General features: G+C 31.6%; 1 protein-coding gene across 1 annotated transcript in view; it reads left to right on the top strand.

Moving 5' to 3' along the window:
* The window catches only part of LOC115216696 (endoplasmic reticulum aminopeptidase 1), a 1296444-nt gene that overhangs the window by 675282 nt on the left and 606322 nt on the right, over positions 1 to 14840 (top strand). Inside the window, exon 5 of the mRNA XM_029786223.2 lies at positions 10151 to 10271. Within this exon, the coding sequence (XP_029642083.1) occupies positions 10151 to 10271 (121 nt within the window). The remainder of the gene's footprint in view (positions 1 to 10150; positions 10272 to 14840) is intronic.

Genomic DNA, 14840 nt, shown 5'->3' with positions numbered 1-14840 from the left:
GAGGTGTGGCTCATTGTTAACTGTCACCACTTTTATAGTTTTCCTGTCCATTTCCACAAGCTCGTTCTTTGTCCACCAACCAACACCTGCGCTGTATCGGATTAAAGAAACAACCCATGTGTTCATTGCCCTGATTTTGTTTTTTCCGTTGAGTCTACTTCCCATATTTAACCTGGTTCTTCTGAGATATTCTCACCTCAAGCTTTCTTTCATTTCACTTCCCTTGATTTTGTTGTATTCTAAAATCCCCAGATATTTATATCCATTAGTCTCAATATCCTTGACTATGTCACCATTGCATATCTCTACACCATAAGACAACACTACTTTGCCTCTTTGTATTATAAGCATACCACACTTTTTACTCTCAAATTCCATTTCGATAGCCTTGCTGAATATCTGCACTGTTGAAACTAGGAACATTTATTTCACCTTTGGTCTTTCCAAAGATCGTTAAGTCATCCACATATAACAAACGATTTAATTTTCCTCCACTTTCAAATGTGTACCCTAATGTCATTTTCTGTAGTATTTATGTGAAGAGTATCATACAAATCACAAACAGCAATGATGATAGGCTATCTCCTTGAAATATGCCTCTCTCAATGTTAACCCTCACTGAAAATTTTCCACTTGAAGTTAACTTTGTATTTTCATTGATCTCCTGTTTTTCATTTATCTCCTGTTTTTCATTGATCTCCTAATAAAATTTGATATGTTATCAGACACCTGTACCAACACTAGACTTTCTAAAATTCAGGAGAGGAGGAGGGGCATGTCATCTCCTCTCTTATAACTGATCCACACCATGCCTAGATTATTATAGCAGTGAGCTGACAGAATCATTATCATTCCGGGCATAGCAGCATTTCATCAATTTCTACATTCTGAGTTCAAATTCACCCTTTCCGGGTTGATGAAATAACTACCAGCTGAACACTAGTGTCAATGATATCACTTGATCCCTCGGCAGAATTGATGAACCTGTACCAAAATTTGAATCATCATCATTATTATTATTAAGGTGGCAAGCTGGTGGAATCATTAACATGCTGAGTAAAATACTTAGTGGCATTTCATCTATCCTTACCTTTTCAGGTTGACTTTTCTTTCAATATTTTGCGATTGATAGAATGAGTACTAGTTGAGCACTGGAGTCGATGTAATCAACAAACCCCACTCCTGAACTTGCTGCCTTTTTTACCAAAATTTTAAATCATCATCATCATTATTATTAAGGCAGTGAGCTGGTAAAATCATTATTGATCCAGACAAAATGCTTAACAGTAGCTCTTCTGGCTTTATGTTCTTAGTTCAAGTACTACCAAGGTTGACTTTGCCTTTTATCCCTTAAGGGTCAATAAAATAAGTAACATTTTAGCACTGAGCTCGACGTAATTGACTAGGCCTCCTCCTCCCAAACATCAGGCCTTGTGCCTATAGTAGAAAGTATTATTATTATTATCATTATTATTATTATTATTATTATTATCAAGGTGGTGAGCTGGCAGAATCGTTAGTGCACTAGACGAAATGCTTAGCAGTATTTCCCCCGTTGGTATGTTCTGAGTTCAAATCCTGCTGTAGTCAACTTTAGCTTTCATCTTTTTGGGGTCGATAAAATAAATACCAGTTAAACACTGGGGTCGATGTAATTGACTCATTCCCTCCCCCAAAATTACTGCCCTTGTGGCAAAATTTGAAACCATTATTATTATTATATTATTATTATTATTATTATTATTATTATATTAGTAGTAGTAGTAGTAGTAGTAGTAGTAGTAGTAGTAGTAAAAAACAATAAGATGCTAAAGTAGGAGTCCTCTTAATGGTCATTTGCCATGCTAGATATAACAGCTGATACTCCCTTCAAATACACTCTACCATCTCAAATAAAAATCAAATGAGTTCATGGGACAGAGTGGTACTAGATAACCCAGACCTAAAAATAATACAGGCTAGTCATGGCTGGACTATTTTTTTCTTTTATCATAGATCAGTTAAATCAAAGCTGGGTTAGGACAAAATATCATCATCAGCAAAGATAATATGATGATTTCATATGACATTCTGTATGAAATTTGTTTTCTTTACACTTTTATCATAAAATTTATTGGACCTAAATTGAAAGAAGGAAAGGTACAGTCCACCTAAATAGGATTATATCAATTACCAAGGGCAATGAGGAAAATACAATGAAAAATTTCATCACATTTTCTGACACATACGGAAGGGTTCCTGTGAAGTTCCGTATGCACTAATATTATGGGTTATAAATTTGTACTAATTTCTTTAAGCATGGGATTTTTAAGCTATGGTAGTATATTTGCAGAGTCATTAGAGCATCAGCTAGATTTATTTGTAGTATTTGTACCAACTCAGTCTTCTTAGTTCAAATGTCATCAATGTGAACTTTTTTCATCTTTTTCTCTTTTTATAAGAGAGAAGAACAATAAATAAAGTACCCGTCTTGTACTGGGGTTGTTTCTCAACATTTTCTGTTGCTCTTTTTCTTTTTTTTCTCTCTCTTTCTTTTAATTATCACTCTTCCCGGAAGAAATAAGCTGTGGTCAAATCCGGAGAGGGATTGGCTTTGTCAGATCTAAAAGTGCTCAACACACATTGTATGTTGCGGCAGCATCCATATGACATCATCAGCAGTTGAGAACTCAGAAGAAAGCTGAGAACCCAAAAGAAAGCAAAGAAATATTCTTAAATGCCCATCTTCTAGTTTTTTTTTACAATGCCTTTTTGCAAAAACTGCTCTCCAGATATTTAGGTTTTTAACATAACCCAGAATCAGCAAAAAATATATTTTTATCTTTTTATAGTTTTCAAATTTATCAGAGATTGAGAAGGGTTAAAGGATTTACAACTGGTTTCCATCCATTTCTTAAATGTGTGCATTTAAAATTATAAAAAGTACATTTTGTAAAAAATATAAATATACTTTGTTTGAATTTGAAGTGTATCAATATATATTTTGTTTGCGGTGAACAATACATTTTCATCTTTAATAATTGACACAAAAACATTTAAAATTTTCTGAGAGTGAAACAGTACAATACTAATGTTTTCATTATTGAATATACATTACTTTCAAAAGAAATCATTATTTTGGAAACTAATACAGTTATTATCAAATATTTGTGTTCTTTATCCATGTAATTAATATATAAATACACTTATAAAAAATATTGGATTAAGATTCCATATTATTGATTTTTTTATGGTTCTTTAAAAAACAACAAAACAAAGAACTTTTTCAGTTTTTTTAAAAAAGGAAACAAATTTTTTTTGTAAGCAGATTTTGAACCTGATGTTCAAATAATAAAAATCTGATAACATTTTTTTTTTAAAGAAGAAACTCGATGAAAAAACATTAGAGAGGTGGTGGGGTAAAAATTCGTGCTTCACTGAATGTGTGAATGTGCCTACAAGTTAACACTTATATAAACAAAGTCTCTTGGCATTTGCTGGTTATTTATAGAAAAGTATCAGTTGAGCCTCGGGATTGATGTAATTGGTTATCCAGCTCTTCCAAAATTTCCTGTATTGTGCCTATAGCAGAAAGAATTAGTTGGCAGAATTGTTAGCACATCAGACAAAATGCTTAGTATCATTTCATCTGTCATTTAAAGTCTGAGTTCAAATTCTGCCAAGGTTGTCTTTGCCTTTCATCATTTTGGGTTTGATAAAATAAGTTCCAGTTGAGCACTGAGACCGATGTAACTGATCAGTACCCTACTCCTCACAAATTTTAGGCCTCGTGCCTATAGTAGCTAATATTTTTGGTCAAAATGCTTTGTAACATCTCTTTTAGCTCTTTACCTACTGAGCTCAAATCCCACTGAGGTCAGTTTTGCCTGTCAACCTTTCAAGATCAAGATCAATAAAATAAATATTAATCAAATACTTGGATTAATGTAAATGACAAAGCTCCTCCCTTAAAATTGCTGGCGTTGTGCCAAAATCAGAAAGGATTATAATTATTATCATTATTAGCTCTTTATGTTCTGAGCTCAAAGCCCACCAAGGTCAACTTGGCCTTTTATCATTTCAGGATCAATAATATAAAGTCTCTTGGGGTCAGTGTAATCAACCAAACCCTTCCCCTAAAAATTATTGACCTTGTGGCAAATTTTAAATCATTATTATTATTATTATTATTATTATTATTATTATTATTATTATTTTTATTTAAGGCAGCGAGCTTGCAGAATCATTACCATTCTGGACAGAATGCTTTGCAGCATTTCTTCTGGCTTTTTGTTCTGAGCTGAAATGTCACCAAGGCTGAATTTGCCTTTCATCCTTATTAAAATAAGTATTTGTTGCATACTGGAGTCTTATGTAATTGAGTAATCCCACTCACTAAAAAATTTCAAGTCAGAGGACATTGAGGGCAGTATCTACGATATTTTTTTGTTTTCTCTAAAACTAAGGAAGAGAAAAAGTTATCCACAGACTGAAGAACTGACACACATAAGCCAAGTGATAGGGTCAAACTGTGATACTTTAAGCCTACAGTCAATTCAAAAGAGTTTGCTGCAAGCAGGGCCAGCCGTAGGGTTACTGGTGCCCAGGACAAGTTCAATTTTAGGGCCCTAACATGTATAACCTAAACTTCTTTCGGTGGTGGTGGAAACAAAGAATAAATACTACAAATATAAAAATAATAAAGTAGTTCATTAGTATTTACTAAATGTAGAATAAAATTTTCCCCTTAGTATTTCTTGGAAATATCCTAAACATATGACATTATGCCGACATGCGTGTGGCTTTTGAGATGACTGCTCAAATTGCTTGAATCTTCAAGTGGCTTTGGCTGCAGTGATTGTATATGAACTATCAGCCTTTTGTTGTTAGACAGCACCACTATTCTGTAGCCTTCTCAAGTGTGATTTTCTCAAATATTGTACTTAGACAGCATGTAAAAATCATTTGTTTTTATATTATTTATCTTTGAATTGAATTGAATTGAATTAAAGCCACTCAGACAAGACTTTTCGTGGGCTATTGATCAAAGATATCCAAACAAGAACTTCCAGCTCTTTTTCTTCAGTGTTATGTAGGGCTACAGTATCCAATGTGTACTTGCTATTTTTCTGTCACACTATATCTAGGACTACATATCCCAATGTTTTCTTTCTATTTTTCAGTCATAGTTCATCTTGGACTGCTTATCTTATTTGTACTTCCCGTTTTTAAGACAGCTGTGATGTAAAAAAAATTTGGCTGCTATTTCAAAGAGGTCAACCAGCTATGCAGAGTTTTCTCTGGGGTGGTTACAATGAATGGGGTTTCTTTCTGAAAGCACAGAACAATATACAAAAGACTGAATCATGATTTGAACAGAGGACTAATAATAAATTATGAGATTTTCATAAACCTTTATGTGAACATTATGGCACCAGAGTAACAGTGGGGATATGTGAAGAAAAGAGTTGGGTAAGGAAACAAAACTAAAGTTCATAGAGAAAAAATAGAACAGTGACAACAACTATAATAACAGATGATAAATGGGATTAGATTAATAGATTCATGAAAAGATGTCAAACACACAAAAATAGAACCTTGCATAGATTGAACCCACAATCTTTGGTGTCTGACCTTTTTTTCACGAAATTGTATCAATTAGAATCAAATATTCTTCAATATCAGCAGAAGAAAGCAGCAAACAGTAATATATAATCTTTAAGACTATTTATTATTATTGAAAATACCAAATATTCAAATTATAGGGGAGAAAAGACATGGGTGGGGGAAAAGTAGCCAAATGTTGTTGTAGTTGTTGTTGATGGGTGGAGCAAGTCTAGCAATGGTGAGAGGCTGGCTGTTGTTGGTATCAGTTACAAGTGTGCATATGTATATGTGTGGTGTCTATTTCTCTGTATGGATGTGTGTGTGTGTGTAACCTTTTGTCTCATTCTCTATCACCAACCTCATTTCTTTTGTTTCTGTGCAATTTTGCAAATTTATTTATTTATTTATTGTTTATAAATGGCCATCTGAAATATGTCCACAAAGTTCCATAACCAACTATTTAAATACATTTTAATATCTGAACATGTTTCAGTCATTTATTTCTTAGTAATACCACCACCACAATCAATGTTAATAACGATTATGATGATGGTAATAGTGATAATAGTTATAATAATGTGACTATTGTTATTACTACAATATTTAAACATTTTTTTAATATTTATTTTTTTCCTTTTTTATCTAATTTTTTATTATTTTTTCCCTTTCAAGTCTTCAATCAACAAATTTAATAATACCGATAAAATACATATTTAAATGGGACGTAATGGATTTGGAAACATTTATGCATGATTATTTTTATTATTATTATTATCATTAATATTGTTGCATTTCATTTTATTTATATATATATTTTTTGTAAATCAATGAGAGGAAAGAGAGGCTGGTACAGATAAGACTAAATAGTATTGGGTAGGGGTGGATGAGGTAGTAAAAAACAAAACAAATATAAAATACATAAAACATTATACAGATAACAAACTAAAATACACTTGATTAAAGTCACCTTTGATTTTTCATATCAAACAAGCACAATCAAAAACAACTAAATAAATCTCTGCATGTATTTATTCCAAATTTCCATTTTACATTTTTCTAATTGATATAGATATGTTGTTTTTTCTCTTGTTATTTTGTGTTCATTTTTTTCTTGTGTGCTTTTTATTTTTATTTGTATCGTTTTTGAGAAGTGATTTTACCCTCCTTTTATTTTATTTTCTCTCTCCCTCTCTTTCTATCTATTTCTATCACATATTTCTCTTCTCTTCTTTCTTACTCACTCACTTCTTCCATTTTCACTTTTCTCTCTTCCCTCTCTCACTTTTTCTTATTTTTCTTCTCAACCTATTCTCTCTTTCTCTCTCTTTCTCTCTCTCTATCCTCCTAATTTCATTCTATTCACCTGTCTCCCACTCTATTTTTCTGGTCTCATACTTTCTCCTCACATTTGCCCACTCCTCTGCCTCCTCCTCTCTCATTTTCTCTATTTGAGAATTTCATTTCTGTACCTCCTCACATACGTTTTTATTTCTCATAGTCTCCTCCCCTTTTTGCTTTTCACTCTATCCATCTATCTTTTCCCTCTTACTCTCTTCCAGCCTATCTTTCCATTTTTTAAAAATTCTCCTTTCTAACTTGATTTGTTTGTATATGTGAATGTCAGTGTCTGATACTGCTGTCACTTTGGTTGTTGACATCAATTAGAAACTACAATTAACCACAAGGCCTGACTTCTAATCTGAAATGCTACAATAGGAGAGAAGCAAAGCATGAAGAAGAATTTCTATTGCACTCAGATACTAATCATGTATATCGCAATTGATAAACTGTCAATAAATTATTGTTAAATTTAACAGATACTCACTCTTAAAGTATCAGGAATTTAATTTAATTCAGTAATACAGTGATGATGTATTATTTTATATATATTTTAATTTATTTTATATGAATTTTTGTCAGAGTAGTAATTTTTTATAAAGTAAAAATAAAAAAAACATTTTTTAAAGAAAGCATTTCTAAAAGTTTTCAGTATGATGCAATTAATACAAACAACATAATTTTTCTTGTCTCTTTCTTCATCCAGTTACTTTGTTCTTCTCAATTATCTTATCTTGCTTTCATTTGTTCAGGGACAATCTTATTTTTTGTTATAATTTATTTTTAGTCACAATATATAGCCTCTAGATTTTTGAAATTTCAATCTAAAATCTTTCTGAAATCTATGTAGTTGTATATTATACTCAATCCCTTATCCATATGATTGGCTGTTGTTAGAACTAGCAGATGCTATTAGAAACAGCAGCTGAATCTCCCTCATATCATATTTACTCTAAGTAGGAAGGACATGTTGGATACTATAATCCATATAATTTTTGAAAATGAGGTACTATGATTGTGATTGCAGTGTATGCCTTAAGGCGTTTGCTTGCTCAGAGTACACTGCTCATTTGAAGCAGTCAGGCATGAGAATAAACAACAAAAACAGCCATTGTCTTTTCATTCTTAGGAAGTAGTATGTTAAAACTAGCACCACCAATAAGTAGTTTTATCTGGCCCCATTCTTTAATTGTTTTACTTGTCTTCTCTAAAGTGTTCTCAATATTTTGGGTAGATAAATTAAGGTTGTGAGCTGGCAACTGTAACAGGCAAAATACTTAGTGGCATTTCATTCGTCTTTACTTACTGAGTTCAAACTCTACTGAAGTCAACTTTGCCTTTTGTCTTTTTGGGATAGATAAAACAAGTACCAGTTGATCACTGGGGTCAATCTAATTGACCTACTACTCCCCCAAAATTACTGGCCTTGTACCAAAATTTGAAACTAATACTCTGGGTGAATTGGCAGAATCATTACAGCATCTTGCTACACACCTTATAGTATTTAGTTGTAATTTTTCACATCTCGAAAATTCCATAGAGGTCAACTTTGATTTTTATCCTTCTGGGGTTGGTAAAATACCAGAGGGGTCCATATAATCAACTGTACCTCTCTCCAAAATTTACCCGAACAAGAATGGAAAAGAATGAATTAGATTTGACAATAATGGCTAGAATGAGCTGAGCACAAAAGAATTTCTGGAAACTGAGTAGCTTGATAAGAGGGAAAGAAAAAACTGAAAAGAAAGATGCATGATGTGTGTGTGAGAAGAGTTTTGGTTTCTGGGAGTGAGGCATGGCTAACGAATATGAAGTAGAGAATGTTAGATAGAGTAAAAGTGAGAATGGTTTGGTGAATGAACAGAGTATGACTGAGGGAGAAAGAAAGACAATGAATTTTAGAGGTTGATGGGAATAGAGCCAATGATAGATGTTGTAATGAGAATTGTGCTGAGGGAAAAAGTAAGTGACTGAATGAGAGAAGTGGTAGAAATGAATGGGGAAGGGAGTAGAAGAAGAAAACCAAGACATGGCTGAGTATCAAGGAGGAGGAAATAAGGGCAACGGAGTTCATGAGGCAAAAATGTAGAGGGTAAGACGAAATGGAAAAACTGCAAAACTAACCTCTACTTTAACAAAAAAAAAATGGCCTTAAAACACTCGTGATGTTATCTGTGTAAGAAATCAATAAATTTTTTACTGTCTATAAAATTCCTTTCATGTATAGGCATAAAACTTCAGCTCATTTAACCTGCTGTGAGCTTTAGAAATTTTGATTTTTGTAATTAGTTTAAAGCTTTTATTTTTATTCTTGTTTTTGTCACAATAGTAAGGATAGATAAGTTTTTATTGCATTCAGGTGTATATCTCTATTTTGTTCACTTGTTACATTTTTAACTCAATGAACCTCATCTACATAAATGTGTATGCATGTGTGTGTACGAATTGTGTTAATATTTCCTCTGCTTCCTTTTCATTTATGTTCTTAGTGATTTGATTATGAATGCATGTCTTTTTTCCCCCGTTTCTTTCTTTCAGAGTACTGTTGCTATTGAAGTAGTGCACAGTTGCTGTACTTACAGCTCTTTATAAGTGTGACGATGATCACTGAGAAATCAGTGGAACATTGTTCGTTCTTAAACATGAATTCAAAATTTAACATTTCCATTTAAGCTAATGCTGCAGAAATAATGCAAATAGCAGACAAAAAGAATTAGCTAATTTGCTGTATATATATTTCATGCTCTAATTTCTGAGTTCAATCTTTGCCAAAGCCAATTTTGTTTTTGTGCTTTGACAGAAATGATTATTAGAAATATGTTTAACCAAATATATTACGATTTTCCTTGCTAATTAATGCTGCTGTGTAAGTCACGAGAGAAGAAATATAAACTTAAAATCTCCCTCACATCATTAGATTGATCAGTTACTATATTACAACAAACATAAAATGAACCCATATTTTGTATAAATCTTGTGCTTTGTGACACAACTTGAAATCTTTCCAAGTCTTTATTTATTGGAATAAGTGCGTTCTTTTGGTTTAAGACATATTTTTCTGGGGTGAGAAATGAGAAAAATTTTGACAAAGGTAACTAATAGTCTGAGAGAAGTGAAACAGTTTCAATAAGAAGTCAGAATTAAGTAGTTCACTAATAATTATTTTAATTTGATTCTATTGACTTCTTATTTTATAATGAATTCATTTTTCTTTTATTTCCGCTAGGTCCACATTTTTACTCCACCTCAGAATATCAACATGACTGATTTAGCACTCGAGAGTTCAATAAAAATTTTGGATTTCTATGAGGAATACTTTGAGATACCTTACCCTTTACCAAAAATTGGTAAGTAGACAGTTTTAAAAATATTTTTATTGCTGTTGTTTTCATAAAGGCAGTGGGTTTGAAGAATCACCAGAGGGCTATTGGACAAAATACTTGCACTCGTTTACATTCTAAGTTGAAACTCTGCGTATCTGGACTTTGCTTTCTATTATTCCTGTCTTGATTAATTTAGAACCAGAGAAATACTGGAAGCAGCAATCAATTGTTATTCTCAAAATGTGTGGACTAGTGTCTTCACTAGAAATAGTTGTTGTAATATTCAAAAATGCTTCACTTGCATGTTGTTGTTGTTAACAGTAGTATAGAACCATGTAATTATTTAAAATATTGAAGCTCACACCCTGCAATATATTGCATTATAGTGTTCTTAAATGGTTCCTGTATTGTTCTGCCTCACTTCTGCAAGTGATTCAAATACTTTCATTTGTTGTGCTGACTGTTTAAATCTTTCCATTTTCTGGAACAATAAATACTAATTTATTACTATATATAAAAGCAAAGATTTCTAGTACTGATACAACAATTTAAAGAAAATAGAGTCACTTAAATTGACTAAACTGTTGCAGTATCTAGTGAAAGACCTCACACTCCTTGAACTCTTTTGTACTCTTTGATCTACATTCTCTGAACTCTGCTGTCCTCCAATATTCAACAATGTCTCCTCCACTATTTTATCTATAAATAAATTATCTACAGTCTATCACTTGCAACAAAACACATTCCTATCAAAATGATACTACCATTCACTTCATACCATTTCTCATGACATCATCCAACTGGAATCTAAATACTTTATGCTAGATATATAATGCATCTATTACAGAATCTTTGGGAACTAAAACATGACAATGTAATCTTTTTTCAACATCTTGCAGCAAATTTTTGTCTCAAGTTGAACCTGGACTGGGATTTTGTGTCCAATTAGGAAAATTTTCATGAACAAAATCTAGCTGAATGCTACTGAATGCTTACTACTGAATACTGATGCCACCATTAAGCTAACAAATCAAAGTTGTTGACTGCAAATCAATCATGTTTTAAATAAGCTAACTTCACCGTAAGAGAAAAAAAAAAGATGCTGTGAGAACTGAGTAGATGGTTGAACAGAATGCAATCATGTTATGTCCAGCTCTATTCACTATTAGTTGATGTAGATGGTCATATCTGCCAAATACAAAGAGTCTACAATACAAACAGCCAAAAACCTACAAAATTTAACATTATACTAAAGTAGATGATATTCAAATTCATTCACTCACCCTCTCTCTGTTTCTCTCACTCTGTTTCTCTCTCTCTCTATCTCTCTCTCTTTCTTTCTCTCTCTCTCTCTGTTTCTCTCTCTCTCTTTCTTTCTCACACTCTCTCTCTCTCTCCCTCCAAATTTCTCTCTCATTTTCACATAACTACAGAACCTGTCCACAACTATCTCAATGTATAAAAAAAGAATTTTCTTACCTTACTTTGCAGTTCTTTCTTGGATGATTGTGTCCAATAAATCTTTTAACAATAAACATATAAAGAATCGAAAATAACAACTGATCCCAGCAATTTTACTACCACAATTTCTTTCTTTTTCCATCTCACTATTATTCACAACTCAAAACTACTTACCCCTACTTTACTTTAGCATTTCCACATTCTCTCCAAATTCATCTTTTATCATACTAACAATGATGGTGGCAACCCTAATGTCAGGAGCATTGTACCTGTAATTCAAAAGTATAGCATTTTTACACATTGTCAAGCTGATTCTGCCTGAAGTTTATTTAGGGTACAATATCTGTGGAATACTCAGCCACTTATATTTTTAATTCAATGAACAAATAATTTAGTTGATCTAAATCTGAATGCTTATCCTTTAGGCTATATCTATCTACTTTATATGTATATATATATAATATATATATATATATATATATATATATATATATATATATACTTATAAATGACAATATTTCTTGAAATGAATTGATGAATAATAATAACAATAATAATAATAATAATAATAATAATAATAATAATAAACCCACAAGAAATAGAAGTGAAATCAAATATGTTCTGAAATGGCAGAGTGAAAGAATTATATTGTTTAATAGAAGTCATCTGACAAAAATATAAATAACAACCACAATGACAACAACAATAACAATACTTAAGATATAAAAATTTGTTCTTTTTTTTCTACATGATGAATTTTAGGAATTAAAAAAAAAAAATTGAAATTGAAATTATTTCTAACAGCTTCTTTGTTTGCATTTTTCCTCTCATTTTCTTTTTCATACTTCAAATATCCGTAAATATTTTATATCCAGAATTTCCATTTCTGTTTTATTTTATTTTATTTTATTTTATTTTATTTTATTGTTGAGAAACATAATGAAAGAAAAAATATTATGCATTTTTATATATTTTATATTCATATTCAACTGTGAGAAAAATGTTCAAATCTTTAACATTTTCTGTCATATATCCCGAATTGAAAATAATATTGATTCTGTTTGCCATCATTTCCATATTTATTTTTGCTTTTATTATTATTATTGTTGTTATTATTATTATTATTATTATTATTATTATTATTATTATTTTGCATTTTGAGTGGTGTATATGTTCTGTTATTGTTGATGTCATTTTTATGGAACATTTGTTTGTTTTATATCTTTCTCTGCATCTACTTCAAAGCTATTTAGAATACTGTATTACACATTTTCAGCTTATGTTATTAAGAATCAAATATAGAAATTATTTTTAAGCTTTCAAACATAAGAAAAACAATTGAGAAAAACATTTAAGCTCAGTTTTTCTCTAAATCACTCATTGTACTGCATTTTGTGTTGTTATCTTTTTTTTCTAAATATTGTCTTTGGGATTTTTTACTCTGATTAAATTTGTGTAAAGCAAATTCAATATGAAAAAAAGGATATACGTATGTAATATTTATTTACACATATGTATGGAATCTATTTAAAATAGTTCAAAAATATTATGTATAAGAGAAGGAGACATTGATTTTATGTAAGAATCAGGGATTTGGTGTTAAAGTATAATATCTGTTGTTAATAAATAGTTTTTATTGTAGTGGTTATTATGAAGAAGAAAAAATAATAGAATTAAAATATATGCATTGAAAGCAAAATAAATAAATAAATACAGTAGAAACTCGCTTGTCTACATATATCAACTAGAACTGGTTAATTGATATTGCAAACAGAGGTATGGTTAGTGGGAAATTTTGTATGTTTTATGTTTCTGAATATAAGCAAAGTGTAGTATTCATTGGAAGAAGAGTATATAGATAGGATCCAATCCTTTTTCATTCATACATCACAGTGCTGTATCCTCTCCCCACTTGGACAAATTCATTTTACTTATTGATTTTTACTGATGGTAAAAAGGAAAGGTCAGTCTCCACAACATAGGTCTGAAGTTGAATCCTGCCAATGTTAACTCCATGTATTCTTCGCTGTTCTTTCTAGCTGTCTGCCTGTCTCTGTTTTTGTCTGTCTGTCTGTCTGTCTGTCTGTCTCTCTCTCTCTCTCTCTCTCTCTCTCTCTCCCCATCAGCAAACAGCACTTGTAGATGAAGTGTACTGCTAGAAATTTTAAATCTTTTGCTCTTTTACATGACAAATCAATTTATTCAACTTCTAAACTGTTTATAACTCCATTTAGCCCACACACTTCCAATAGTGGACAAAATAACTACTCAGATATTTTTTAAAGTGCTCTATTAGTTATAGAACTACATTAACTCTCCATATGTTTACTTCAGTCTGGCAGAGCTCCAACATGGGCATGGCCCTAATGTCTAAGACAAGCAAGAGAACTAACAGCATTACTTTAAAGTTTTATCTGACTCTTCAACATGTTCTGGGTGGTTCTAAGATTTTCTACTATCTTAGGAGGGTCATTATGCTAATAATAAACACACACACACTGGTTCAATTTCACTTCTTTATTATCGCCAAGTAGTTAGTTGTTTAATCAACTAAATAATCGTCTGATTAATCATTTGGTTAATCAATCATTCAGATGTGTTTGCCAAAGTCCTTTCATTGCCATCCATGGTCTCTTCAATGACATACCCTCTCTACTCCAGGTCAGCTTCAAATCTGAGGTCATGTCTTTAAGAGGTTGTGAGTGGCAATGACATGACTTTGGCAGACACAACTAATTGCTTAATTAACTAAATCAAACACTCAATTGGTTACTTTGTTAAATAACTAGCCAACTGGAGAATAATAAAGACAGGAAATAGATACAATAAACTTCTGAAATACAACAAATTCTGTTTCCACATAAGTTTGCATCAAGAATCTTATGAAACAAATACAAAAATATAAAAGTTCTAAGACTAATTTTCCTAAGAACCTAATAAGAACGGGCATGGCTGTGCAATTAAGAAATTCCCTTCCCAATAATTTGATTTCTAGTTCATTTCCACTATGAGGACAGTGCTACTATAGCTCCTAGTTGACTAAAGCCTCATGAGTGAATTTGGTAGATAAAGACTGAAAGTCCATTTTGTATATGTATATATATGTGTGTGTGCACATGTATGTGTTCATGT

The sequence above is a fragment of the Octopus sinensis genome, linkage group LG10 (genome assembly GCF_006345805.1).
Source record: "Octopus sinensis linkage group LG10, ASM634580v1, whole genome shotgun sequence".
Taxonomy (NCBI): Eukaryota; Metazoa; Mollusca; class Cephalopoda; order Octopoda; family Octopodidae; genus Octopus; species Octopus sinensis.
The sequence above is the reverse complement of the archived record's forward strand: the minus strand, read 5'-3'. Positions and strand labels throughout refer to the sequence as shown.